General features: G+C 41.8%; 1 protein-coding gene across 1 annotated transcript; it reads left to right on the top strand.

Annotated features, from left to right (window-relative positions):
* The first annotated feature begins 833 nt into the window (after positions 1-833).
* FSHB (follicle stimulating hormone subunit beta) lies at positions 834-20,910 on the top strand. Its single transcript, XM_073659437.1, has 3 exons — positions 834-873; positions 4,419-4,578; positions 18,746-20,910. Exons 2-3 carry the CDS (start codon positions 4,420-4,422, stop codon positions 18,968-18,970), a joined length of 384 nt encoding a protein of 127 aa, XP_073515538.1. The 5' UTR covers positions 834-873; position 4,419; the 3' UTR covers positions 18,971-20,910.
* The last annotated feature ends 6,834 nt before the right edge of the window (positions 20,911-27,744 follow it).

Genomic DNA, 27,744 nt, shown 5'->3' on the forward strand with positions numbered 1-27,744 from the left:
CCACTGAGCCACTGTGCTGTTGCCTACAAAAATGCTATTTACCTGCAGATATTCAGGTAATTGACAGGTAAATAGAGCTGAAATCATATTAGGCTGGAGTGCATGAGCTGCGGCTGTATGAAGAAAATAAAGTTTGCTTCCAGTCAAGGGGATTGTGCTGGGGCAGTGTACAGTTATCCCTCACTACACAGTGACTGTACTGTTATTATTCCCTCTGCATCTTCACTGCTCTGCACACACGGCAGAGTGTAACATACACTAAAGGTCAATGTACACTGAGCGCTGACTGATCACCACCCTTGTCACTGCACGATGACTGGAAGTGAGCAGCTGCAGGGAGAATAGAACTTCATCTTCTCACTGTAGCCGCCCTTCCAGTTATCCAGCATAACATGATTATAACACTTTTTACCTGTAGATCACCACTCTGTCTGCAGATAAATAGTTTTTTTTGCAGGTGAGAGGTTCCCTTTAAAGATAAGAAATGCACCGAATGTCAGTTTTATAGAAAAAGTTTCTTGAATATAGAAACAGTGTGAATAAAAAGTTACCACCTGCACATAGTCTGACAAGATAACTACCACAGACAATACAGTATAATGGAGAGTTAAAAAGTCCTAAAAATAAAATTGAACAACTAATCTCAGTGCAGGGCCATGGCCACATTCTCCCATATGCATAGTTTGCGTGGGCTGCAGATGTCAGTCTTGTTTTCAAGGTTTAAGTGTCTAGCCAGTTTTTAATCCTCTGTACAGCCAAAACTAGACATGTTTTAATTCCAGGTAAATCCTCAAGGTGAGGGTTGCCTATAAAAGAGATTGATTCGAGTGTTGCCAGCATCCTGACGTTGTACTGGAGCGCACAGGAGTGAAGGTAATGGAGCAATTAGGATTTTACTTACTGTAGGACATAATGTCAGCGTAGAATCAATCACTAGAGGGGGGACACATTTATCTTTTATAAGTGTCATGTAATGAGTCTGTTTATCCTCTATTGATCTTTCTATACTCACACAAGACAATAATTCAATGTTAAAGAGTTTGTCCTACTCGAGAAAGTTTCTAGGTGTAATAATATATGTAATACTAGGGTTATATCCAGAAAATGTAACGTAAGGCAAAAAAAGAACAACTACTAAGCCTCTAACTGAGCTAACAAATTGCATTGTTGTTTCCCAAAAATAAGCTGTTCCCACAGTGCTCCTCTGCTGGCATCCCTAGTGATCAGCAGTAAAATGCCAGGGAATCTTATAGCAAGTAATAAAGTCCCCTGCAGCACTTCCACAGGAGAGATGAAGCATTACAAGCTTCCCATTGAAATTAGTGGGTTGTTGGTGTAATGCACAGATGTGTTGGGACCTCAGGAGATAACTGGCTAATTGATGGGGGTCCTCCTCTATTAATCCTCTACTAAGTGAGAATTCTCTAATGGGGTATTTTGACAATGGGCGTTTTACACCAAACTAAACCTTTCTTTTAGCTACTACAAAATAAGGACAATTTTGATTTGTAGGTTAATTTAATCAATATTTCCTTGTAAAAGTCGACTTTAGTGCTCTTGGATGTGGTTAGGATCAACCGAGGGTGCATGTGTAAATGGGGAGCGATAGCTGTCAGGGGCAATTGACTGAGCTTTTCCCCCTCAGCATTGAGAATCATTAGGTCTGTACAGGTTTTGTAAATTCTTGATTATAAGGAAAAGTGAAAGAATGTTTGCATTCATTGCTGCAAGCAGAGAATCAGTAAGGAATGAAAACTAAAGTTACACAGCTTTTCATTATGTAACAATTGAATTTTGTTTTTAAAATGTGTTCACACACAGGTTTATAACCACATCAGCTCTGCAGTCTTTTCACTGTTTGCCGGGGAAACATCTATTTCACCCCAACAGTGGTTTGGCCATTAGGGCAGGTTCCCATAAATGTCTAAACAATCATTCAGATATTCACCAAGAATCCATGTACAATCTGTTTTTTTGCTCCGCAGCTATTAATTATTTACAGGACCATTTACAGTTTCCTGTTACAGAATTGTAATATATCCGTAAAAATCGGATTTTATACTGTGGCTCCATGTGGTATCCGATTTTTTTCTTACACCCATAGACTTGAATGGGTGAGTCTTATCCGATTTTCAGGATAAATTAATGCACAGTGCTATTTCTTTCACGCACAGATTCAGTGAATCAGTGAAAAAAATCCCTCATCTGTACTGCCCCACTGAATAACATTGGTCTTAGTACAATCTGTTTTTTTTTTCACGGACAGCATTCAGACTGTTGTGTGAATGGACCCTTACAATCAGCCACGCAGTCCTGCAACTGAAACAGTTGTTAACTTCCAAGATTTAATGATTGTGTGGGGAAACAGTAAAAAGACCACAGCCGCACAGGGCTGTTGCAGTTAAAACCTGCAGCATTACCACTGCATGTGAACACAGCCTAAACATTTTCTAACTTCTAATTAAAAGATAGGTATATTCCTTACTTTTTTTTATAGTTTTGCCTATGTAAAACTAATGCAATGTAAAATAACAAATTTTGTTATTTTGATACATAAATTGCTGTAAGATTAATTGCATCTATTGCTTTGATGAAGGCTAATTTCACACATCCATGGGGGTGTTACCATCTAAGAGATACAGACCCATTTTATTCTCACGTGTCATCCTAGTTGCATCCTAGTAGCATCCGTTTTTTTCTCAGCCTCATTTTTCACTGAAGAAGGTATGAACTTTTTTATCCACTTTTATTTATTTTACTTATTAACTTTGAACAATGTATCAGTTATAAGAGGAGAAAACTTAAATGGATTTCTGCAGTATAAAGTATTTCTTCAGTGTCATCTGTTTTATACAGATCCGCATAGACATTAATGTCGCATGAGAATAGGATGTGCTCGGAGTCTCCTGGACCGGAGACATGGACCCATTCTTACAACAGATGTGTACATGGATCACTGAAATTCTACGGGTTCATGTGCTGCTAAGAAAAAAGCAGACGGCACACAGACGTGTCCACACGGATGTGTGAATGCAGCCTTATTGTGATGTATAGTCTGCGACTATGCAATCTAAGCATACAAGCCTAGTACACTAACAGCTTTTGTTTTGGAGTCACCCGGCAGAATCCAGAGATAATAAAATAACACATTATTGGGTTATTTTCTCTGAAATGGAAGAAATAAGAGAAGTTTTCATTTAACATCTGTTTGGATGTGACAAACACTTTGTTAGAAGGATCCACCAAAAATAAGAAGTCACACTGCTGAGACCTCCAGTGATCAGCGCTAATCTGGCAGCAAGTGTTCAATTCCTCTGTAGCACAAGGGAAATGAAGCTTTATATGCTGCCAATTAAAGTTCATGGTCCTCAGAGCAAAACATGTCACTTTCTGCTCTGGTTGATTGATGGAGGTAGTAAACTTCCCGCTATTAATTCCCAAAGTGGACATCACAGGTTCAACATTAACAACCATCTAAATCTGGTCTTAAAGACAGGAAAGCAATAATGTATCGTTCCTTCTACCGAACTTTGGTTCCCTTTAAAAATAAAAACAAAGTAAAACTATCAATCGATTGATGCTGCCCAAACCACATGCAGCATGAATGAGAGCCTGGCTACCCAATAGCAGGTGCGTATGTTTTGCTACAACTAGTGTTCTGTTCCGAGTATGCTCGGGCCAAGCTCTGAGTATTTACAGCTGCTCGGTGATATGTTTGAATCGCTCCCGTGTGCATGATTTGCGACTGTTTGACAGCTTTATTACATGAGAGGAATGCAAAAGAAACAATCATTCCTCACATGTAATAAAGCTGTCAAACAGTCGCAAATCATGCACACGGGAGCGATTCAAACATATCACCGAGCATGCTATAAATACTCGGAGCTCAGCCCGAGCATACTCCTCTAAAGGGTTAATAGAACATACTCGCTCAACACTAGCTACAACGTTTCAGGGATAACATACTTTAGAAGATCCAGGTGATTGACAGATGTCTCCCTGTCTATACACATGGGAGAGAGACCTGTCGATCACCTGCAGCAATGTGAGGAGATGTCAGCCTGGACTAGTGCTGGACTAGTCTCATTTTTACATATGGTCCTTTGTATCCAGTCTCCAGATCTTTAAACTATGTTTTTTTTCTGAAATGCAGGATTGTTTTAGACCAAAATATACCTGTTTGCAATTTTGCAGCTAAGATCTGATTCATACTGCCCGCTGTTTGGGCAGCATGAATCAGGTGACCGGTCCCCTTTAATGGTCCATGTAGACCATTTTTGTATGTATGTTTATGCCACCCGTGAGTCACTCGTATGGTATTGTGCGTGTAACTCTGTTCTGTTGCTAAGAATCCAACATGCTTTGGGTTTTATAATTATTCAGTGGGAGGTAAAGTTTTTTTCTACTTTATTCCACAGAATGGAGAAGTTATTTCTATACGTGCTGGTTCTGTGTTGGAAGATAGTTCCATGCACTACATGTGAGTTGTCGAACATCACCATTGTGCTGGAGAAGGAGGAATGTAGTGCCTGCATCTCAGTAAATGCAACCTGGTGCTCGGGATATTGCAGCACGAAGGTGAGCAAAATGAGCCTATAATACTGTATTAGAAACAGCTCTAAGTAGGTGCATTAGGTGCCGTTCACACTGGAATCATGGCATCCATTTATGATGGAAGCCATATCAATTGCAAAGACAAAGGTAAAGGGAAGCTGTCAGCATGAATTTATCTTACAAAGTATGTATATGAGCATGCAACTCTTTCAAAGACAAATCCAACAATACCTTTACATGACCAGTACGTTCCTCCATTAATGAGAAATCAGTGTTTGAATAGATAATTAGATATGCAAATGAGGCTGTAAAGCTGTAGTAGATCTGAAGCCTCTGTCACTCCAGATCCATTCCCTGCTCAACACTGCCTCCTCTTGCTTCACTGAAGTCACAGAGTCAAGCAGGAACAGGTGGTGAATAGAGCTGGAGTGACAGAAGCTTCAGACCTACAAATAGCTCTGAAGCCTAATTTACAAATTAATTCAAATGCTGATTTTTCAGTAATAGAGAAATGGACTGGCAATATAAAGGTATTGTGGGACTTGTGTATGTAGCTCTTTCAAAGGCATCTAAATAGTTTTGGGGGGTTGAAATTCTGCCTTTAATGGAGTATTCATACAATACAAATATGCCAAATATGTTGAATAAGCCCAATGTAGAACACTTACTTTTTTTTGGGAAGGGAGTATCCCAATGTAAGTCTGTGTTGATGACTGGGAACTACTGGTTACATCCACCAGTAGTTCTCTTGCACATTGTAACGCAAATCCTCCTTGGTTTTATAGTCTTAGTGCTTAGGGCAGACTTGTGCAGTGTGATCCAGACAGACCCTCAGTAGATGCCGCTTGGCTATGTACACTGCCAAACATATGCTTAAAATAATCCAATTGAACTGCCAAAAAGGATACCTATTAAAAAGAGGGCACTAGGCAAATATTTTGGCCAATTATCATTTCTATGTGCGCTGCTCCTGTTTCCACATGGGGATAGGAGGAATGTCGGCAGCAAACAGGAGGAGAGGACAAGCTGAGAACTTCTGGGAACTGTAGTCACAAAATAACTTGTTGCTTAGTGGCTCCATTTCCTTTCCAAGACCCTTTCATTTTTTATGCACATTTTTGTTAGCTACCATTAGAGAGCCTATGAACAATGAACAAAGGGACACCGTCCAAACTCTTACTGCACAGATGGGTAATTACTAGAGATGAGCTGAACTGATGAGATTCGAATTCGCCAAATTGAGCAGATTTTACAGGAAGATTCAATTTTCAGGAAATGAATTCTCCTCAAATTGAGATGTGGAGAGCCTACAGGACAGAATTATGTTAAGATGTAGAAAAAACAACTATTTCCAGGACATCCCTCCTGACAGCACCCTCAGGAGGACGTCCTTCATATCTCTGATAGGGACAGGAAACACAGAAGAGTTTAAACCCCCCCCCCTCCAACCATACCTTCAGTGTTTTTCCTGTCCCTATCAGAGACAGGACGCAGGAGGTTCGGGATGGGGTCCTCGCACTCCTCCCCTTCCTTCTGCCGTGGTCCGGAGGCTGACACCCTGCCTGTCAAGGGGTCCCTCAGCCTGGCCTGTTGAGCAGGTGGCTCCCGAGGTGGATCGTTTTCCCCCACAAAGGAGGCTCTGGGTCCATGCCGCTGCAGCCCTGCGCGCGATCCTATGTGCGCAGGGGAGAAGGAGTGAGCAGCATTTCCGGTTACAGGGGCCGTGGAGTGCCTGCCTCTAGTAACCGGCATGCGTTCCACGCTGGAACGCACTTCCGGCTCCGGTCTGCGTTTGAAAAAAGGGCGCCAACCTGAAATTAAAGGGGAAACGCCTACATTTTTGACGAAGCAGATGGAAGACAGGTGAGACAAGCTATTTAACTGTGGAAATTTCTTGGTCTAAGTTACCTACTACTATCTGTAGGTTATTACTATATGATCCCTTGTTGTTTTAGGACAAGGAGGGCTCTAAAAAACCCACAACGTCATCAACCCCTAAGAAAAAAGGGAAAAGATGTGCCATCTGTAACCTGAAGCTACCGGACACATATGGGAAGCAATTATGCACCAACTGTATTGCCCATATATAGTCAGGGATGAACATTCCTCCTTCATGTCGGACATAAGATCCATAATAAGAGAGGAGGTCCAAAGTTCAGTCTCAAATATGATCCCCATACAAACTTCCCAACCAGGACCTAGGCAAAAGAGACCCAGGTGGGAGATGGAATCAAGCTCAGAGGAGGAGGAAGAACTATCAGTTAACTCCGATCCTGAACAGGATGAAAGGGAGGGATCTATTTCAGTTTCCCCAGAAGAAAGGAAGAAATATCTCTTTTCTTGGGAAAACACTGAACCATTTTTATCGGCAGTAAGGAACACTATGAAAGTGGAAGACACCCTCCAGCCCTCCTCAGTAGAAGATGAAATGTTCGGAAGGTTGAAAACCCGTATGAACAGAGTATTCCCTGTCAATAATCACATTAAAGCCATGATTTTAGAGGAATGGGAGGAGGTGGAGAAAAAACTAGTAATTCCTAGAAGTTTAAGATCCCATTTGCCTTTTGAGCCAGAGGAAATCAAGCTGTGGGAGGAAATCCCAAAGATTGATATCCCAATAGCTAGAGTAGCAAAAAAGACATCGATCCCCTTTGAGGACTCGTCATGCCTAAAGGACCCTATGGACAGGAAGGCAGACAACCTCCTTAAGAAAACCTGGGAATCTGCAGCTGCGGTAATTAAAACAAACATCGCAGCAACCTCGGTAGCAAGATCCATGATCATTTGGTTGGAACAGTTGGAAGACCATCTGAGGAACAAAACTTCCAGAGAGGAGATCAGAGACTCCATCCCTCTGTTAATAATAGCAACAGAGTTTATGGCGGACGCCTCAGCCGAATCAATTAGGTTTGCTGCGAGAAATGACGCATTATCTACTGCAGCCAGGCGAGCAGTATGGCTAAAAACCTGGTCTGGAGATAACCAGTCCAAAAACAAATTGTGCACCATCCCCTTTTCTGGCCTCCGAGTGTTCGGTCCTGTTCTAGATGATATGCTGGAAAAGGCCTCGGACGAAAAGAAGGGATTTCCAGAGGAAAAACACAGGAAAATAACATCCTTTCGGACACCACGTCCCCAACAGAAATCAGAATACACTGGAAAGGGAAAATTGGGTAGATGGAGGTACCAAAAGGGGGGTAGAAGTAGGAATACCTTTTCTGGTACGGGAAATAGCTCGCGTAGACAATGACCCCATGAGAGTAGGAGGGAGACATGGTCGGGGGTATCCAGCAATCCATGGATACTCCAGTTAATTGCAGATGGGTACAAGATAGAGATGGTAAAAGTTCCCCAAGAGAGATTCCATCTAAGTTCTGCTCAGTCTCCACTAGTCCAGCAGAGATTACGGACAGATGTCGGGAAGCTGTTACATGCAGGCGTAGTTTCGGGGTACTATTCAAACCTGTTCTCGATAAAAAAGCCAGGAGGCGATTACCACACTGTTATAAATCTAAAGTCATTAAACAAATCAGTGGTGTACAAAAAATTAAAAATGGAATCCATCAGATCCACGATTCCCCTGATCAGAGAGAACATGATGATGTGCACGTTAGACCTCAAAGAGGCTTATTATCATGTACCCATTTATCCTCACAGCCAGAAATATCTAAGATTCGCATTGAAGGACGGGCAGAACATACAACATTATCAGTTCAGCTGCCTCCCGTTTGGTCTCTCCTCGGCCCCACGCATTTTCACCAAACTTGTAGCCGAGATTATGGCGTTTCTAAGAGAACAAGGAATTCTAATTGTCCAATACCTGGACGATTTCCTACTAATCGCCAGTTTACCCTCAACCACCTTAGTTCTGAAGAATCTAGGTTGGATTATAAACTGGGAGAAATCAAATCTGTTACCGGGAAGAAGAAAGATCTTTCTAGGGATTCTTCTGGACTCAGAACGACAGATGTCTTTTCTTCCAGAACAAAAATGAACAGATCTCAAAGCCAGAATCATCGCTTTCAGGAAAAAATCGAAGGTGACAATCAGAGAGTGCATGAAGATCCAGGGTCTGATGACAGCCTCCATACCTGCGGTTCGGTGGAGCCAATTTCATTCAAGGCCCCTTCAACATCAGATCCTAGGATCCTGGAACAGGAAGATAGAGTCTGGACAAGAAGATAACCTTGTCAGGAACAGCAAAGAAATCTCTGAAGTGGTGGACTTCAAAAACCTACCTGGAAAAGGGAGTTATGTGGAAGTTGATCCCCTTCATCACCCTTACCACCGACGCAAGCAGCAAAGACTGGGGGGCACATGTGGAAGATCAGTACCTACAAGGTACCTGGCATGCACAATACCTTCCTGAATCATCGAACCTAAAAGAGCTCCTAGTCATCTGGAAAACCTTGAAGGCATGTCAGACGGATCTGAAACATCAATATGTCAGAGTCCTGTCAGACAATATGACAACCGTGGCTTTCCTCAAACATCAGGGGGGACCAAGACATCACCGGCTGCAAGCCATATCAAACAAGATTTTTCAGTGGGCAGAAAAAAACGTACTTTCAATAACAGCGATACATCTGAAAGGGTCTCAGAATTCAGTGGCCGACTTCCTCAGTCGAAAAACCTTACAACAAACAGAATGGGAGCTGAATTGGGAGGAGTTCCGTCGCATAGAACTCAGATGGGGTTCCCCTCAAGTCGATCTATTTGCCACCCGGAAAAACGCAAAAACAGGAAAATTTTTGTCCTTCAACCCAGGAGACAGACCAGCCGGAGTAGATGCTCTGTCCCAGAAGTGGGACATGGACCTGGCTTACGCATTTCCTCCTCTACCCTTAATTCCACTAGTGTTAAGAAAGATACAGGAAGATCAGTCCAGGGTAATAATAATCTTACCCTTCTGGCCCAAGAGGAGCTCGTTTCCTTTACTGAAGAAGATGGCCCTGGAGGATCCAATTATTCTACCAAAAAGACACTATCTACTCTTCCAAGGACCGTTATACCACCCCAAAGTAAAATTTCTACAACTTTCAGCCTGGATCCTGAAAGGAAGATCCTAAGGTCCAATGGACTCTCAGACGCGGAAATCTCAACAATGAAAAATAGTAGAAAACCCGTAACATCAGCAATCTACACAAAAATATGGAAGAAGTTTTGTACACTATATGGGGAGTCTGCAATGGAAGATTCGAGTCCTAACATCCCAGAGGTATTAGCATTTCTGCAGACTGGTTTTGACAAAGGTCTAAGACCTAGCACTCTAAAGGTGCAGATTGCAGCTTTAAGTACTTTTATGGACTTCCCCCTAGCACATCATCCTTGGATTGAGAGATTCATGAAAGCCACAATGAGAATGAGACCGACAGTAAAAACTCATATCCCCCCTTGGGATTTGAATGCAGTCTTAAGTAATCTGTGCAAATATCCTTACGAACCCCTTGGAGAGGCAAGTGAAAAAATTCTCTCCTTCAAAACAGTTTTTCTAGTGGCTATAACCTCAGCAAGACACATTGGGGAGATACAAGCATTCTCAATAAAAGATCCCTACCTAAAGATTCTGGACGATTGTATCATCCTCAGACTGGATCCAGCATTCTTGCCAAAGGTAGTAAAACCTTTCCACATGAATCAAGAAATAGTTTTACCCTCGTTCTGTCAGGACTATAGAAATGAGCAAGAACTAGCCTTTCATTCCTTAGATGTCAGGAGGGTAGTTCTTCAGTCTATAGAAACAACAAAAGACTGGCGAATTGACTCTAACCTGTTTGTACATTTTGTAGGTAAAAACAAAGGGAAAAAGGCTTCAAAAATGACTCTGGCAAGATGGGTCACATCCGTGATACATCTAGCCTATTCTTCAGAGGGGAAAACCCCTCCAGGTAATATCAGAGCCAATTCTACCCGTGCAATGGCCACATCATGGGCAGAATGAACAGGTGCATCTATGGACCAAATATGTAGAGCTGCAACATGGACAAGTTTAAACACCTTTTGCAGACACTATAAGCTGGACATTGTCTAACCAGAAAATGGCTTTCGGAAGGAAGGTCCTCCAAGCTTTAATCCCTCCCTGAATATATACTCTGGTAGTCTCCTGAGGGTGCTGTCAGGAGGGACGTCCTGGAAAGTAGGCATTAGACCTACCGGTAATAGGGTTTCCAGAAATCCCTCATGACAGCACCTATTATATTCCCTTCCTTATATTCCATTCTGCTGTGTGATGTTAACATAGATAGAAGGAGGCTAAATAAAATAGCGTTGCATCCATCCTGGTGTGGTACTTGGAAAATCACTGAAGGCATGGGTGGAGGGGGGGGGGGCTTTTAAACTCTTCTGTGTTTCCTGTCCCTATCAGAGATATGAAGGACGTCCTCCTGAGGGTGCAGTCATTAGGAACTCCTGGAAACCCTATTACCGGTATGTCTAATGCCTACTTTTTTACCCCACCCCTGCTGTTCGCTCTCCCCGTTATGGTCCTTGGCACATGTTTTTAACATTGCTGCATGCTGAATCTTGTCAAGAGGCTAGAACATCTGTCCACAACTAGACCTGGGGCGACCATACACATTACATTGAGGTCATCAAGACACGTGCCACGACCTCTAGATTGGGACCTCTGGTCATGTCTATGGCTGACATTGCGCATTTGCAGGGTCGCAATTCCTTTGTCATGGTCGGAAGTCCTGGCCCTGTGTGTAGATTCAGCATGCGGTAGCAGTAAGAAGATGCATACATGGCCAGAGAGGTGAGCAGTGATGTATGAGTTGGGTTTTTTAACCATTTTCCAACTTTCTGTGGGTCAGCAAAATGACGGCAAACCAAGCAGTCAGTTTGCTGAATTACTAAAATTCATATGCTGCTTGATCGGTAACAACCTCTGGAACTCCCGCCGATCTTGAGATTAAAGAATAACCGGCAACCCGGCTGTACAACGTACTGCATCACAACTCTATTCAAACAAATCAGCGCTATGTGACCTTCATTTTACGAATCGGTGGGGGTCCCAGTTGTCACACTCCCATCAATCAAAAGCTGATGCAATCTATGATGCACCCCTGTAAAATAGAACATCCAGCCCACCTGGGTTGGGCTCCCCTAGCTCCACTGGCCCCATACCGGCAATATAGGTTGTCTATATGGTATATAAACCATTACATGTATTATATAGTAATATGTAGCATACAGTGGTGGCCAAAAGTATTGGCAGCCCTGCAATTCTGTCAGATAATACTCAGTTTCTTCCTGAAAACGATTGCAATCACAAATTCTTTGGTATTATTATCTTCATTTAATTTGCTTGCAAGGAAAAAACACAAAAGAGAATGAAGCAAAAATCAAATCATGGATCATTTCACACAAAACTCCAAAAATGGGCCAGACAAAAGGATTGGCACCCTCTGCCTAATACTTGGTTGCACAACCTTTAGCCAAAATAACTGCGAACAACCACTTCCGGTAACCATCAATGAGTTTCTTACAATGCTCTGCTGGAATTGTAGACCATTCTTCTTGGCAAACTGCTCCAGGTCCCTGATATTTGAAGGGTGCCTTCTCCAAACTGCCATTTTGAGATCTCTCCACAGGTGTTCTATGGGATTCAGGTCTGGACTCATTGCTGGCCACCTTAGAAGTCTCCAGTGCTTTCTCTCAAACCATTTTATAGTGCTTTTGGAAGTGTGTTTTGGGTCATTGTCCTGTTGGAAGACCCATGACCCAGGGAGACCCAGCTTTCTCACACTGGGCCCTACATTATGCTGCAAAATTTGTTGGTAGTCTTCAGACTTCATAATGCCATGCACACGGTCAATCAGTCCAGTGCCAGAGGCAGCAAAGCAACCCCAAAACATCAGGGAACCTCCGCCATGTTTGACTGTAGGGACCGTGTTCTTTTCTTTGAATGCCTCTTTTTTTTTCCTGTACACTCTATGTTGATGCTTTTTCCCAAAAAGCTCTACTTTTGTCTCATCTGACCAGAGAACATTCTTCCAAAACGTTTTAGGCTTTCTCAGGTAAGTTTTGGCAAACTCCAGCCTGTCTTTTTTATGTCTCGGGGTAAGAAGTGGGGTCTTCCTGGGTATCCTACCATACAGTCCCTTTTCATTCAGACTCCGACGGATAGTATGGGTTGACACTGTTGTACCCTCTGACTGCAGGACAGCTTGAACTTGTTTGGATGTTAGTCGAGGTTCTTTATCCACCATCCGCACAATCCTGCGTTGAAATCTCTCGTCAATTTTTCTTTTCCGTCCCCATCTAGGGAGGTTAGCCACAGTGCCATGGGCTTTAAACTTCTTGATGACACTGCGCACGGAAGACACAGGAACATTCAGGTCTTTGGAGATGGACTTACAGCCTTGAGATTGCTCATGCTTCCTCACAATTTGGTTTCTCAAGTCCTCAGACAGTTCTTTGGTCTTCTTTCTTTTCTCCATGCTCAATGTGGTACACACAAGGACACAGGACAGAGGTTGAGTCAACTTAAATCCATGTTAACTGGCTGCAAGTGTGATTTAGTTATTGCCAACCCCTGTTAGGTGCCACAGGTAAGTTACAGGTGCTGTTAATTACACGAATTAGAGAAGCATCACATGATTTTTCAAACAGTGCCAATACTTTTGTCCACCACCTTTTTTAGGTTTGGTGTGGAATTATATCCAATTTGGCTTTAGGACAATTGTTTTTGTGTTTTTTCATTGAAGACAAATTAAATGAAGATAATAATACCAAAGAATTTGTGATTGCAATCATTTTCAGGAAGAGACTGAGTATTATCTGACAGAATTGCAGGGGTGCCAATACTTTTGGCCACCACTGTACATTGATAAAGCAGGGCTAGATCTCTTACATGTATACATGATTTTGAAGCCACACAGTCAGCATAAATCATAAGGTGACCTATTCATATTTTCTGCAGTTTGTTCAGGAATAAAAAGGAAGTCAGTAAAATTTTAGCAGCATTTGTAAAAACTGATACTATTATAAATGCCCTTTACTTCACTCTATTTCCTCAAAAATTGCATGTCTTCGCTCCACTGGTCTTCCACCACTTACCGTTACTAGGGAGCGCTCCTTACAAGCTTTTACACATATAATTGAGCTCATGAGGATTGAATAAAAGGCTAAAAATGAAAGGGAAAACCATGCCAGAATACGTGTAACTCCATCACTGCTGTGCTTGCTATTTTCCTTTAAAGCTGTCTTAAAGGGGTATGGTACTTAAAAAAAGAAATGTAGCTCAATGGATTTCATGTTGCAAATAACGACTCTTTGTGCTATTCAATGACCCTTTGTGATATGGCCAGCACAACATTTCTGTGCTGTGAATACTGACTATATTTTTATAAGCCCCATAATTGGGATAAACACCATTGAAATCTCCTCCAATAAGGTAAAGCCCTGGCTCAATGTTATCATTTACCTATAGCTAATAGGCAGCTGTAGGCTTCTAACTATAGACGACCATAAGGAAACGCTGCATGCTACGGCAAACATTTATCTTTAAATACACAAGCTTGTATACTCCTATAAGGTATTAATAAAATGTATTTAAATGTTAAGTCACTAGGGGGCATCACTGCATACAGATTTTAAAGGCATTGATCCACAAAAAATATTTATCACCATTGTCAATGTCTATGCGACTGAAGAAGATAGTATAGCACTTACATAGTTAGTAAAGCCGAATAAAGACTTGCGTCCATCAAGTTCGACCTGTTAGTTCTGTAATTGCTAAAGTTGATCCAGAGGAGGGCAAAAACCCCAAATGACTTAGCCAATCTTCACCTGAGGAAAAATTCCCTCCCGACTCTGAAACCAGCAGTCAGAATAAATCCCTGTATCAACCTACTATTTTATTCTATTTTTAAGTATATGCTGAAATCTGCCTGGTATCTGGAAATGCATCCAGTCCCCGCTTGAACTGGTGTAGTGAATCCGACATTACCGTCTCCTCACTCAGTGAATTCCATATTCTCACTGCTCTTACCGTAAAGAACCCCTTCCTATGCTGGTGCTGAAACCTTTTCTCTTCCAGTCTTAGTGAGTGCCCTCTTGTTACCGTAATATCCCTCCTTTTGAACAAATCCCGGGCAAGGTCTCTATACTGTCCCCTAACATATTTGTACACATTTATTATGTCCCCCCTCAACCTTCTCTTTTCCAGGCTGAATAGTCCTAGTTTTGCCAACCTCTCTGGGTATTGCAGTCCCTCCATTCCCCTTATTAATTTTGTTGCCCTCCTTTGTACCTTTTCAAGCTCATTTATATCCTTTCTATATATTGGAGCCCATAACTGAGCACAGTATTCCAAGTGTGGTCTGACCAGTGCTTTGTACAGTGGAAGAACAATGTTCTCATCCTTTGCAGCTATACCTCTTTTGATACATCCCATTACCCTGTTTGCCCTTACAGCAGCGGCCTGACTTTGGGCACTCCAATTTAGTTTGCTATCAATCAAGATGCCCAAGTCCTTCTCCATCTCTGAATTCCCCAATGATTTCCCATTCAGTGAGTACTGGTGACTTCCATTTTTCCTTCCCATATGTATGACCTTACATTTCTCCTCGTTAAACCTCATTTGCCATTTAATGCTCCACCTACCCAGCTTATCCAAATCCCTCTGTAGGTCTGCACTGTCCTCTTTTGTATTAATTGTTTTACATAACTTTGTGTCATCTGCAAATATTGATATTTTACTATTTATCCTGTTGACTATGTTGTTAATAAAGATATTAAATAACATTGGGCCTAGTACAGACCCCTGTGGTACCCCACTAGTGACGCTTACCCAATCTGAGTATATTCCATTTATAACCACCCTCTGCCTTCTATCCTTTAGCCAGTTAGCTACCCACTTGCAGACATTTTCCCCCAGCCCCATCATTCTCATTTTGTATACCAACCTATTATGTGGCACGCTATCGAATGCTTTTGAGAAGTCGAGATACACGACATCCACTGGTTCCCCCTGATCTACTAACTAACAGGTCGAACTTGATGGACGCAAGTCTTTATTCGGCTTTACTAACTATGTAACTACTCGAGAGCTAACCTCCTCGTAGAAGTCAATCAGGTTTGTTTGGCAGGAGCGATTCCTCATGAATCCATGTTGGTTCGGGGTTAATAGATTATTAGCATCAAGATGCTCCGTAATTGCCTCATTAATAAAGCCTTCAAAAATTTTGCCCACAACGGATGTCAGACTCACCGGCCGATAGTTTCCGGTGTTACTTTTTGCTACCTTTTTGAATATTGGCACTACATTCGCCTGTCGCCAATCAAGTGGTACAGACCCAGTCTCAACAGAGTCCTTAAATATAAGATATAACGGTCTGTCTATCACATTACTTAGTTCCCTTAGTACCCGTGGGTGTATGCCATCAGGTCCTGGTGATTTGTTTATTTTAATGTTACTGAGGCGTTTCTGTACCCCAGCTTGGGTTAGATTTGTCATACTTAGTGGAGGATTAAGTTTGTCACTTCTCATTTCGCCTGTTAGTTCTTTTTCCTTTGTGAAAGTTGACGAAAAAAATTTATTTAATAGATTAGCTTTATCCTCATCTTTCTCTATGATTTTGCCTTCATCACTTTTTATCGGTCCAATATTATTCGATTTAATCCTTTTACTATTTATATACGTAAAGAACAGTTTGGGATTTGATCTACTTTCCCTAGCAATACGTCTCTCTGTTTCCTCCTTTGCTATTTTTATTTGTTTTTTACAGGTTCTCGTTTTTTCCTTGTAACACATTAGTGCCTCCTTACTGTTTTCCTGTTTTAATCTCTTGAATGCCTCTTTTTTGCTATTTAACGCCCCTTTTACGTTCTTATTCAACCATATTGGTTTCCTCTTATTTCGGGCCCTTTTATTCCCATACGGTATATACCTCTCGCACTGAGTATTCAGAATTCTTTTGAAGGTTTCCCATTTACTATTCGTATTTCCTTGATTAAGAACTTTGTCCCAGTCTATAAGTTGAAGGTTTTCTTTCAGCTGATCAAACTTCGCCCTCCTAAAGTTTAATGTTTTAGTTGTTCCCTTATTGATAACCCTACTGAAGGGCATTTTGAAATTGATAATATTATGATCGCTATTACCTAGGTGCCCCCCTATCTGTACCTCAGTTATTCTATCAGGCCTATTAGTCAATATTAAGTCCAACACTGCCTTCCCTCTCGTTGGTTCCTGCACTAGTTGGGAGAGATAATTATCCTTGATATTTGTCAAGAACCTTTTTCCTTTCTGCGATCTACAGGTTTCTGTTTCCCAGTCAATATCCGGGTAGTTGAAGTCCCCCATTACAATCACCTCATTATGTTTTGCTACTTTGTCTATTTGTCCTAATAGCAGTTTCTCATTCTTCTCTGTTATATTAGGTGGCTTATAGCAGACCCCCAGTAATATTTTATTATTATTTTTTGCCCCTTCTATCTCTACCCACATGGACTCGACCCCCTCTTCTCCCTCTCCTATATCTTCCCTTAGTCTGGGCTTTAGACGTGACCTTACATATAAGCAGACTCCTCCGCCCTTCCCCTGTTTCCGGTCCCTTCTAAATAAACTATAATCTGTTAAATTTACCGCCCAGTCGTAGCTATCGTCTAGCCAAGTCTCTGTTATACCTACGATGTCATACCTCTCCTCCGATATAAGCGCCTGCAGCTCATCCGCCTTATTGGTCAGGCTTCTTGCGTTGGTCAGCATGCAAGATAAAACTTTGGGGTTATTTAGCATCCTATTCTTCTCTAACGATCTAACTGTACTATCCCCACCCCCCTCTCCACCCTCATTATATTCACTTCTCCCCTTCCCCCTTGCTTGACGGTCTCCATCAGTTCCATAGATATTGAACGGTGTACTAGAGAACTTGTGGTCACTGCTTTATTCAGTCTCCTTGGGACCCCCATTCTAGTGATCAATGGGGATCCCAGCAGTAGGACCCAAATGTTTAGATATTTATCACCTTTCCTGACGATAGGTGAAAAATGTTTTTCATTGCAGAAGCTCTTTAAAGGGAACCTGTCATGAGGATTGTACAAGCGCTTTTACACTTATTAAATCCATACTTTGATTGTAGAAATTTGTTTTGTAGTTTGTGAAATTGTGATGAAATCGTATACAAATGAGCTGTGAGGGCTTTGAGTGAGACATTGCACTTGCAGCTCTCCTGTCCTTTCTCCCTATCCCCTGCCCACCTCCTACCTCCTGTGTCTCACTGACTGGGCATTCTTATCTCAGTGACCTGTCAGTCAGAGAAGGCAGACAGCTGGTGGGGAATAGGGAGAAAGGGCAGGAGAGCTCCAAGTGCCATGTCTCACGCAAAGCACCCCCCTTTGTGGTGGTACCATGCAGCCAGAATTGTATTAAATGAGATGTCCACTACTTTTAATAATTGGCCATTCTATTTTTTTGTTGAAAATAAGTATCTTTGTAAATACCTTGCTTTGCAGTTTCTGCCTACGAGTGGCGCTATAGCCACCCGCTCACAGGCATCACATGACCCCTCTGCTGATGCCACGTCAAGTGAGGCGTGACATCAGTTACAGAAACCCCGCAGTGGATGCTGGGTTATGAGCGGGGTTATTCCCCGCGCGTCACACCCACCATCCACTGCGCGCTTTCCCAATGAATGAGGAGAGGGAGAGCGCGCAGTGGATGGCAGGTGTGATGCGCGGGGTAATCCCGCCCACAGCCCATCACTCACCATGGAACGCAGCAATGAGTAACCCCCGGCTGCATCCGGAAATTGACGTGACGTCAGCGGATGTCGGGGACAGCTGCAGCCGGGAATCACGTGATGCCTGTGAGCGGTCAGTGATAGCGCCGCTCACAGGCAGTAACTGCAAATCAAGGTATTTACAAAGATACTTATTTTCAATATAAAAATAGAATGGGCAATTATTAATGGTAGTGGACAACCCCTTTAATTACCCTATGACTTTACGATGGCAAACAGAAAACTTGGAGCTTTATGTGTGAAAAGAAAAAAAGGTTACTTTGGAGACGTCAGTAGTGTTTTGATCCCTGTACGAATGTATCTATTGGACCCTGCGATTTCTGTATATGTCATTCGTGACCTGCTTTTAATTTGCAGAAATGTAACCAATAGGACAGATTTTTCAGTTTCTTTTATATTCATTCTATTTAAATATGTATATAATATCTAATATTTTCTTATTTTAGGATCCTAATTTAAGGTACCCCCACAAGTCTGAAAAACAAGGAGTCTGCACATATACAGAGATTGCTTATGAAACTGTGAAAATCCCCGGCTGTCCCGAGAATGTAGATCCTTTCTACACTTATCCGGTGGCAGTGGATTGCCATTGTGGACGGTGTGATTCTGAAAGTACTGACTGTACAGTGAGAGGCTTAGGACCTACTTACTGTTCCCTCCAACAAGACTGACCAGATGAAGCTGATACCTTTATCATGTTCAATAAGCAAGTGAAAAATATTGTATCCAATCTAAAGAGCAATTCCATCTAAAATCAAGAAATAACCAGTAAATGAGTCTCTGAAGAGTCTTCTGCCTAGTTCTTAAGGTGAAATGTTGGCGAAAATGTCAAAAATTTGGTTTGGTTTAGACCAAAGTCTTGAATGCCCTGAAGATCAGTGGGATTTAAGGGCAGAAGGGCTCAGCTAAGCGCTGTGTTCCCTAAATTCAGCAATCTTTGGAGACATGATCACAGTTCTGCACAGATCCTTAGACCATCTATGATCCATACATCACTTTGGCCAAATTCAAACATCTGCATATCAGGCTGTCCGTTCGGGTCAGGAGACTTGGGGTCAGTTCGAGCATTGCTGTCCATACATAGACCATATAATGTGGCCATGTGAAAAGCCAAAGATGCACAGTGCCCAGTTCAGAGCTTCTGCCCCCTTCACTTCAGCAACCAGTGGAGATTTTAGGACCCAAGCCACCACCAATAAAGACTTCTCACATGGCGCTATGACATGTCAGGAGTATTTTCTAATGTTGGCTACCTTTTAACAATTCAGTTATCAATTGTATCCATTATTTAATATAAGCACGAAAACCACTACGAATGTTCTCTGTGACGTCTTTTTCGGGGTTTTTTAACAGCCAATCAGCCTTCTAGGAATTTCTTTTATTTGATCCATAATTTACAGTTACTTTTTAAATTTCTGTATTGTCCCTATATTGATATAATATATAATACGCAAATGACCCGGCATTTCAAATGTCTCAATAGGCTGCAGGATGGCTCAGTGGTTAGCACTTTTGCCTTGCAGCTCTGGGGTCCTGGGCTCAAATCCCACCAAGGACAACATCTGCAAGGAGTTTGTATGTTCTCCCCGTGTTTGCGTGGGTTTCCTCCGGGTTCTCCGGTTTCCTCCCACACTCCAAAGACATACTGATAGCGAATGTAGATTGTGAGCCCCAATGGGACAGTGCCCATAATGTCTGTAATTAATGGCTCTATATAAAAAAGAAAATTAAACAATATTAATGGATTTACAGATTTCACTATTTTTGATGAATTGGGTCCCCATTTCCTCTAAATCTTCCTGCACTTCCTAACACACATTATATGGGAATTGATATTTTCTCCATGATCAGTCCTATAACAACATCAGGTTTCAGGGGAATAAATTCTGAAGCACCAGAATATCAACATCTTGACCTGAGAAAAAAGTTCAAAGACGTATTTATAAGATTTTATAGGTGGAATTGCGCTTTATAATGATGGAAAAGCAGCATGCTAATGTATCAATCTACGTAAAGCAACTTTCTTCAGCACCTGAGGCAATATGAGCAGGATATTTATTGCTGTTTTTAGCTTGTTATTTTTATGTTTCTACTTAATGAACATTAATGTCCTGACAGTAACTATCTTAATGTAGAAGTAGATTAAATCTGTACTTCAGAATTTTGAGCTCATAAATATCTTTTACACATAGTTGAAGGAGACATCTTGTTATTTCGCTCCATCAGAGCAAACTGAGGTAGATGGAAGGTGATTGATATATAACTAACTGTAGCAAAAGAAGACGGAGGACATTAAGTTGGCTGGATAACCCGACTACATCCCCATCCAAAAGTGAACTGCCATTAGCATTTCTGATGAGCCAAAATAGCAGATGACTGAAGACATCTGATTTTCCGAATGTTTCACATGTTGCCTGACTATTTAGACCACTCATAGAAGTGCCAAGAATCCAAAAAAGCAGCATCTTATGAAAGTGTTGGAAATTCAGCATTTTCAACAGAAATGATGTGGATTACCTAGAAGTAGAGGAGATATAGAAGAATGTTTGACTGCAGGATCAGAGTACACATGGTTGTTGTCTGTTTCCATTGAAATGTATATGTCTGAATAAAGAATCAGAAATATTTAATCAAAACAATGCAGATTTGCTTCATGACTTATTTTTACATGCATTTGGATAATTCAAAAATTTGGTTGTGAAGATGAAGGCAAAATACTGAGTTAAACATCTTGTAAAAAAAATTCTAAGCTCCCCTGATTCTGCAGCTCTTTTCCATTTTGTGCTGTGTCGCTCCATTACAAAGATATTCACATCTGATGCTTTTGGAGTACAGTATGTGAAACCTCTGCTTGTAGTGCAACTGGGTGTTTATTCAGAGTCTTCATTTCTCTGCGCATGGGCAGCAAGGTAGCTCAAGGACTAGCACTGTAGCTGTGTGGCGCTGCGTCTTGGGTTCAAATCCTACCTAGGAAATCTGGATTTTGCATGTTCTCCCTGTGTTTATGCTGGCTTTTCCCACACTCCAAAGACATACTGATGGGTACTTAGATTGTGAGCCCCAACGGAGACAGTGCCGATAATGTCTGTAAAGTGCTGTGGAAATTAATGGCACTATATAAGTAAATAAAAATGTGGTTTCACTGCACCCTCCTAGATGCTGACGATCACAGCTCAGGAACATCTGAGACTGCTAGCTTGGCAGCTGAGCTGTAATTGGCAGCATCTGAGAAGGAGTTAAAGCTTAGGTCCTCCATAAAATACTCTTAAGAAATGCCGAGGTGGTTTGCAAGCGGAAATTTCACATACTGTGCTCCCAATGCAACAATTTGAATATCTCTGCAAAGGAATGAAATGGCAGCCATAATAATAAATAAATAATAATTTTTATTTCTATAGCTCTGGCATTTCAGAGAAAACATACGTTAAACATCTGATTATCCAGCTCTGCCCTGTCTACCTTTTCCCAGCACTGCAGCAGGTGACAGGTCTATCCCTATGTACACAGACCCGGACTAGTCTAGTCTTGGTTTATCCCCAGCCGGAGCATTTTAAAGAAAAAATGTTATATCCAGCATAAATCAGGTTACTTTTAATCCTCTTCTATTCATTTTTGAAAATTTGATGTTTTTCGGGGAACATTATTGTCTTTTCCCGAGAAAGAGGGACTGTCCCACTTAGGATGCTTGGGAATCATGTATTACTTAATCAAGAATTGTAGAACGCCTAACTCAGTTTGGTACATAATGATTTTCAGGGAAAAAAGTATAAGGTAGCACTATGTATGCCTAAATGATTTTATAGGTGTATAAAGATATATAAAGGTAATGTGTCTCTCACCGTATTTATAAACTATAGCACCAACATATCTCGCAGAACAAATCCGAGACAACATGCGACAACAAAGTCAAACAATGCAGAGTAATAAACTACTTTACTTAAAGATTTGTCCGGCTATTTAAAATTGATAACTTATCCTCAGGATTGGTCATCAAAATAAAATCAGTGGAGGTTTGGCACCCAGTACCCCAACCAATCATGTGTCAGAAGGCCGAAAAAACATCTAAATGTGATAAAAGCCTTAGGAAACATCTACAATTTAATTTCAGGAACACCAGCAAAAAAAGAAAAGTAATCTAAACTTGCCCCTTTACATAAACTATTCCTTAAAGAGAATCTGTCAGCAGGTTTTTGGTATATGATCTGAGAGCAGCATAATATAGGGAAAGAAAGTCTGATTCCAGTGATGTGTCACTTACTGGACTGCTGGGTGTAGTTTTCATAGAATACCTGTTTTGTCTAATGTAGCTGTAGTAGAGCGAAGTCTTCTCCTCTGTATATAACCCCAACCCCCCCACCACCACACCACTGACTGGCTGCTTCCTGTGTACACTGTGAATTGTAAGAAAGCTGCTAATCAGTTGTGGGGGTGAGATTACACTGATTAGCCTGACTGCCTGGCATGTGAGCTGTAGTCTTTTTAGTGTTAATCTCCTGCTGATAGAACACTGTTTGTAATGAAACTACAACACACAGCCTAATAAGTGACATTGCTGGAATCAGGGTCTCGTGTCCTACAGTATATTATGCTGCTCTCAAATTAAATAGCAAAATCCTGCTGGCAGATTCCCTTTAAAAAAATATGTATTCTCTTTCATATAGATTGGGAAGAGACAACCACACTTAGAGTCTCGAATAGAGTAGTTCTCTGCTACATAGGAAAGCTACGGTAATTAGACATTCTTCCCTCGAGAATCCAGAATAAAGTTAAGGCACATATCAATAATAAAATTTTGTACTTAGGGAATTACTAACAGATTTAAAGGGGGAGGAGGTAAACAGAGAGGAATCAGAATAAGGCATGTGATTGGCCTATCTAAAAGATGTTTGTTTTGGGCATTTTTAAAACTGATGTTTGGAATGAATCTGACTATCTAGGGTAGCTTATTCCAGAAAACTGGTGCAGCATGATAAAGTCTTGGAGACAGGAGAGGGAGGTTGTGATTATGTAGGAGGTTAGTATTAGATTGCTGGGAAAATGTAGGGCATAGGTAGGGTGTTGGACAAAGATGAGGGAGAAGATAAAGGGTGGTGCAGCATGTGGATGGCTTTGTGGGTGAGTGTTTAAAGAGGTATTCCCATCTCCAACATCCTATCCGAATAGGTAGTAGGTGTCATAATAATTAATAGCAAATACTTCCAATTAGAAATGTAGTATTGTTCTTCTGATTCTCTGTCGCTTACCCCATGTTTAGGGTATTGCAGTAACTTAGATACCCATGGTTATGACTACTATCAACTCTCCCTAAATGAGTGGATACCTAAGCTACTGCAATGCCCTGCACGTGGTGTATGTGATATTTTATCAGAAGAACTATACTACATTTCTAATTGGAGATATTTGCTAATATTATTATTACACCTACCAAACATTAGGATAGGATAGAATACCCATTTATTTATTTTACTCACTTATATAGCCCCATTAATTCCTCAGCACTTTATAGACATATTTATCACTGTCGCCATTGGGACTCATAATCTAAATCCCCTATCAGTATGTCTTTGGAGTGTGGGAGGAAACCAGAGAACCTGGAGGAAACCCATACAAACATGGGGAGACATACAAACTCCTTGCAGATGTTGTCTTTGCTGGGATTTGAACCCAGGACCCCAGTACTGCAAGGCTGCAGTGCTAACCACTGAGTGTTCTCTTTAAGATTAAATTGTATTTTGGAGTTGAGAGGCAACCACTGCAGTGACTGGCACAGGCACGAGGCATCAGAGTAGCTGGAGGAGGTCAGAAAGAAAAAACCTGTCTGCTTTATTAAAACAGATTACATTTGGAGGGGGAAGACCAATTAGTAATGAACTACAGTAATCCACACAGACTGAATCAGAGCAAAAGGGAGACTTTTGACCATTTTCACAGTGATGGATTCTGGAGATAAGGAATAAAGAAATTACAGGTGCTTCTCACAAAATTAGAATATCATCAAAAAGTTAATTTATTTCAGTTCTTCAATACAAAAAATGAAATTCATGTATTATACAGAGTCATTACAGACAGAGTGATCTATTTCAACTGTTTATTTCTGTTAATGTTGATGATTATGGCTTACAGCCAATGAAAACACAAAAGTCATGTTGGAATATGTTTAATGCAACAACTCCATTCCTGTGTATGTAAATGTTCTATTGCTAGGTTTGTGTATTGTCTATAAAGTTAAAAAAAAAAGGGCTCACACACAGAAAAGACCATGTGACTGTGTTCAGTTTCCTGTGTCTGTGCATGAGAGGAGAAGCAGCCTGCTGATGCTGCACAGAGACACTTAAGATATGTATATTCCTGATTCCACAAAGCCTATCATATCTGTACCTGTTTATAGCTAATTAAAGCTTTGTTCTGTTGTCAACACGCTTTGAGAGTATCCTGAATGATCTGCTGCCAACAGGTTATGGGCCCAGTGTGACACAGAACCCCAGGAGTGACACAGAAGAGTAATACAGCAACAGAAGTCCAAAGCTAAAGCAGCACAGAGCAACAGAGAAGATGTCCACAAGCAGGGATCACTGCAAGTTCTCAGTGCAAAGTCTCACCAATCTGAATTCTCAATCTTGGAAATTTAAGGTGAAAATGCTTCTCATAAGAAAAGGTACGTGGAATATACGCAGGAACATCCATTACCAGATGATTGGCTAGAGAAGGATCAGAAAGCACGAAGCACTATCTCCCTCAGTGTAGATGATGATCAGATTGTGCATATATGCAAATGTGCAGCTGCAAAAGAGATGTGGGATGAATTACAGAAAGTGCATGAAAGATCAAATCTCGGCAATAAGCTTTATCTCATGAGAAAACTGTATCAGTCTAAGCTAAGTGATGGGCAGAATATGCAGGACTATATAAGAAACACCCCAGAGATTGTGGAGCATCTCAGGGGCATTGGAGAAGAAATTAAAGACTTTTATGTTGCTGCACTTACTATTAAGTGGTCTTCCAGAAAGTTATGACACACTTGTCACTGCACTAGATTCACGGCCGGATGATGAGCTCACACTAGAATATGTAAAAGGCAAGCTTGTAGATGAATTCAAGCAAAAAACACACAATGTAAGCAGCAGTAATGAATCTAGAGCAGAAACAGTATTAAAGACACAAGACTTTCCTAAAAATAAGAGCAATCTAAGGGAAACTTGTGAATGTTTTGTCTATAGAAAGCCCGGCCACCTTAAAGCAGACTGCAAAATTTGGAAAGCAATAATGAGTCCGCTTAAAAAGCAGGACAGTGATCAAAAGGTGAAAACAGCTGTAGAGGAAAAGTCTGCATGTGTTGAAACTGCATTCAGTACCAGTACAGGCTCATCTGCAAAGTATATGTGGTGTATAGACTCTGGTGCTAGCAGCCATATGACGAATAACAAGAATTTCTTCACTGACCTTTATGAATGCAAGTCAGAAAAGGTCTTAACTAATAGTCAATATATGACTTCAGAAGGAGTAGGAGACGGCTACCTCCACTGTCCAGTTTCCTCAGCACAAAGCAGAAAGATCCCAGTAAAGGATGTTCTCTATGTTCTGTAAGATAGCGCTATTCATCACGCTTCACCGGGTCAATTAAAGCACACATGCAACGTTTTCCGGTAATATGTAGTACAGCAGTTTATTACACCTCATAAACCGCACATAACATAGTCCATCTCAGTGGCTCGCCGACATGTTACACATATAACATCCAAGAGCCTTTCCAGTGACAGATATGCCCACTTGGCTCTAGACACAGCCTTCAGCAAGGTAACAATATTAATGTCCATATCAAGCAGCGTTTTTACCTTTGCTGGGTCGTAGCTGCTTCAGTCAGCTCGGTTCTGCCACAGCTGTGGCTTTAAGGCTTCCCAGATGGGGCATCCGGCCCACGTACCTTCAAAGGCTACTGGTATCTCAAACACAGGGGGATCCAGCATCTGCCTTCCAGGCTAATGGAGTCCCACACAGGGACCAGGCCTCTCGCCCTCCAAGGCTACTGGCATCTCCAACACCGGGGATCCAGCCTCTGCCTTCCAGGCTTCACCAGGCCTCTCTCTCTAGGCCTCACCAGGCCACTTTTTCTCTACCTGTTTCAAAACTACCAGGGTTTATATATCCTTTTGTGCACACAGGACCTGTGATGATGTCACAGTCACGTGATCAGTCACCTGAGGGGGAGGTAAATGGTCAGCTAGAGCACACCCCCTGGACATTATAGCAATGCAGCAAGCCGCTGCATTACTTATCCCCCCCCTCTGTTCAAACTTGTGTGGTTGAACACATAGCATACACAATCACATTATAACCCACGGTTCACACAGAGACTTTGTACTTGACAATTGCGCTGCTCAGCCCCTGGAACATTAGTCATCGACATTATCCCATTCCTTAGGGACCTACCATCTGTCATTGTCACTACCTTCGTCAAGTCACATTTCCGAGTAGTAGCCTTGTCAGACCTCCCCCGCTCCCAGCGGTCAATACAGCAGTGTGACTTACTTGCCTTTGTATCTACGGTCAGGTCTGACTTTGTGCTGTCCCGTACTCTATTGGGTCATTTGTATGGGCCTCTCAGACCTGAGTTACTGGAGGTCTCACTACCTCTAAACCCACGCCCACTATCCTCAGGACATCTTGAAAGGTCTCTAACTTCTACTGTAGCCGTCTTATTATTTGAAGGGCCCTTTCTCTGTCTGGTCTCACAATTTATAGACGGCTGCCATCTTCTGCTGCTCAGACGATGCTGTCTTTCCATACGCAGTCTGGCGAGATTCAACTGTTCTACCTCTCGCAGGTAGGTCACTCGGTATTTCATCAGCATGCGTATATATGCAAGATTTTATTCCTTTCCTACAGCGGAGAATGACACCATGCCATCTGGTATCCAGTCCTGATGATCACGTGGACTGCTTACTTTCATCACACCAGACTTCTTTACCATCATTTGCATGGCTTGGCCATTTCTCCCCATTAGCTTTCTTACCAGAGCATGAGGCACCCGGATGACTTCTTCCCGCAGACTTTGAGCTTTTCTCATAAGCTCCAGTTGTCTAATGGCTTGTTCCGTCTTCAACCGGACAAACCGCTTCGTGTGAACACATCGCCAGTGCATGTCACTTAGGATAGCCACACTCTTCACTGTGACTTCGATTGTGGACAGGACCACCAGCTGTTTAGCTTCTGAGGTCGAGTACACCTTACAGGCTCCCACGGCTTTCTTAAACTCTTCATGCACTGACTCTGTGGTGCATTCTTCTCTCAAATCTCCGGGTACATCTATAAGACACTTGTACCAAGACGTTTCTGTCTCACCAGTGGTCTCCAAATGATCATCTGGCTCAGGTTTCAGGGACAACTGACTTTCAGCTTCTTCACCCTGTATGCTTCCCCTGAGCTGACTCACAGCTATGAACTCAAC

Source organism: Phyllobates terribilis, unplaced genomic scaffold (genome assembly GCF_046119375.1).
Source record: "Phyllobates terribilis strain yellow unplaced genomic scaffold, ASM4611937v1 Scaffold_13__5_contigs__length_258822181, whole genome shotgun sequence".
NCBI classification, from domain to species: Eukaryota; Metazoa; Chordata; class Amphibia; order Anura; family Dendrobatidae; genus Phyllobates; species Phyllobates terribilis.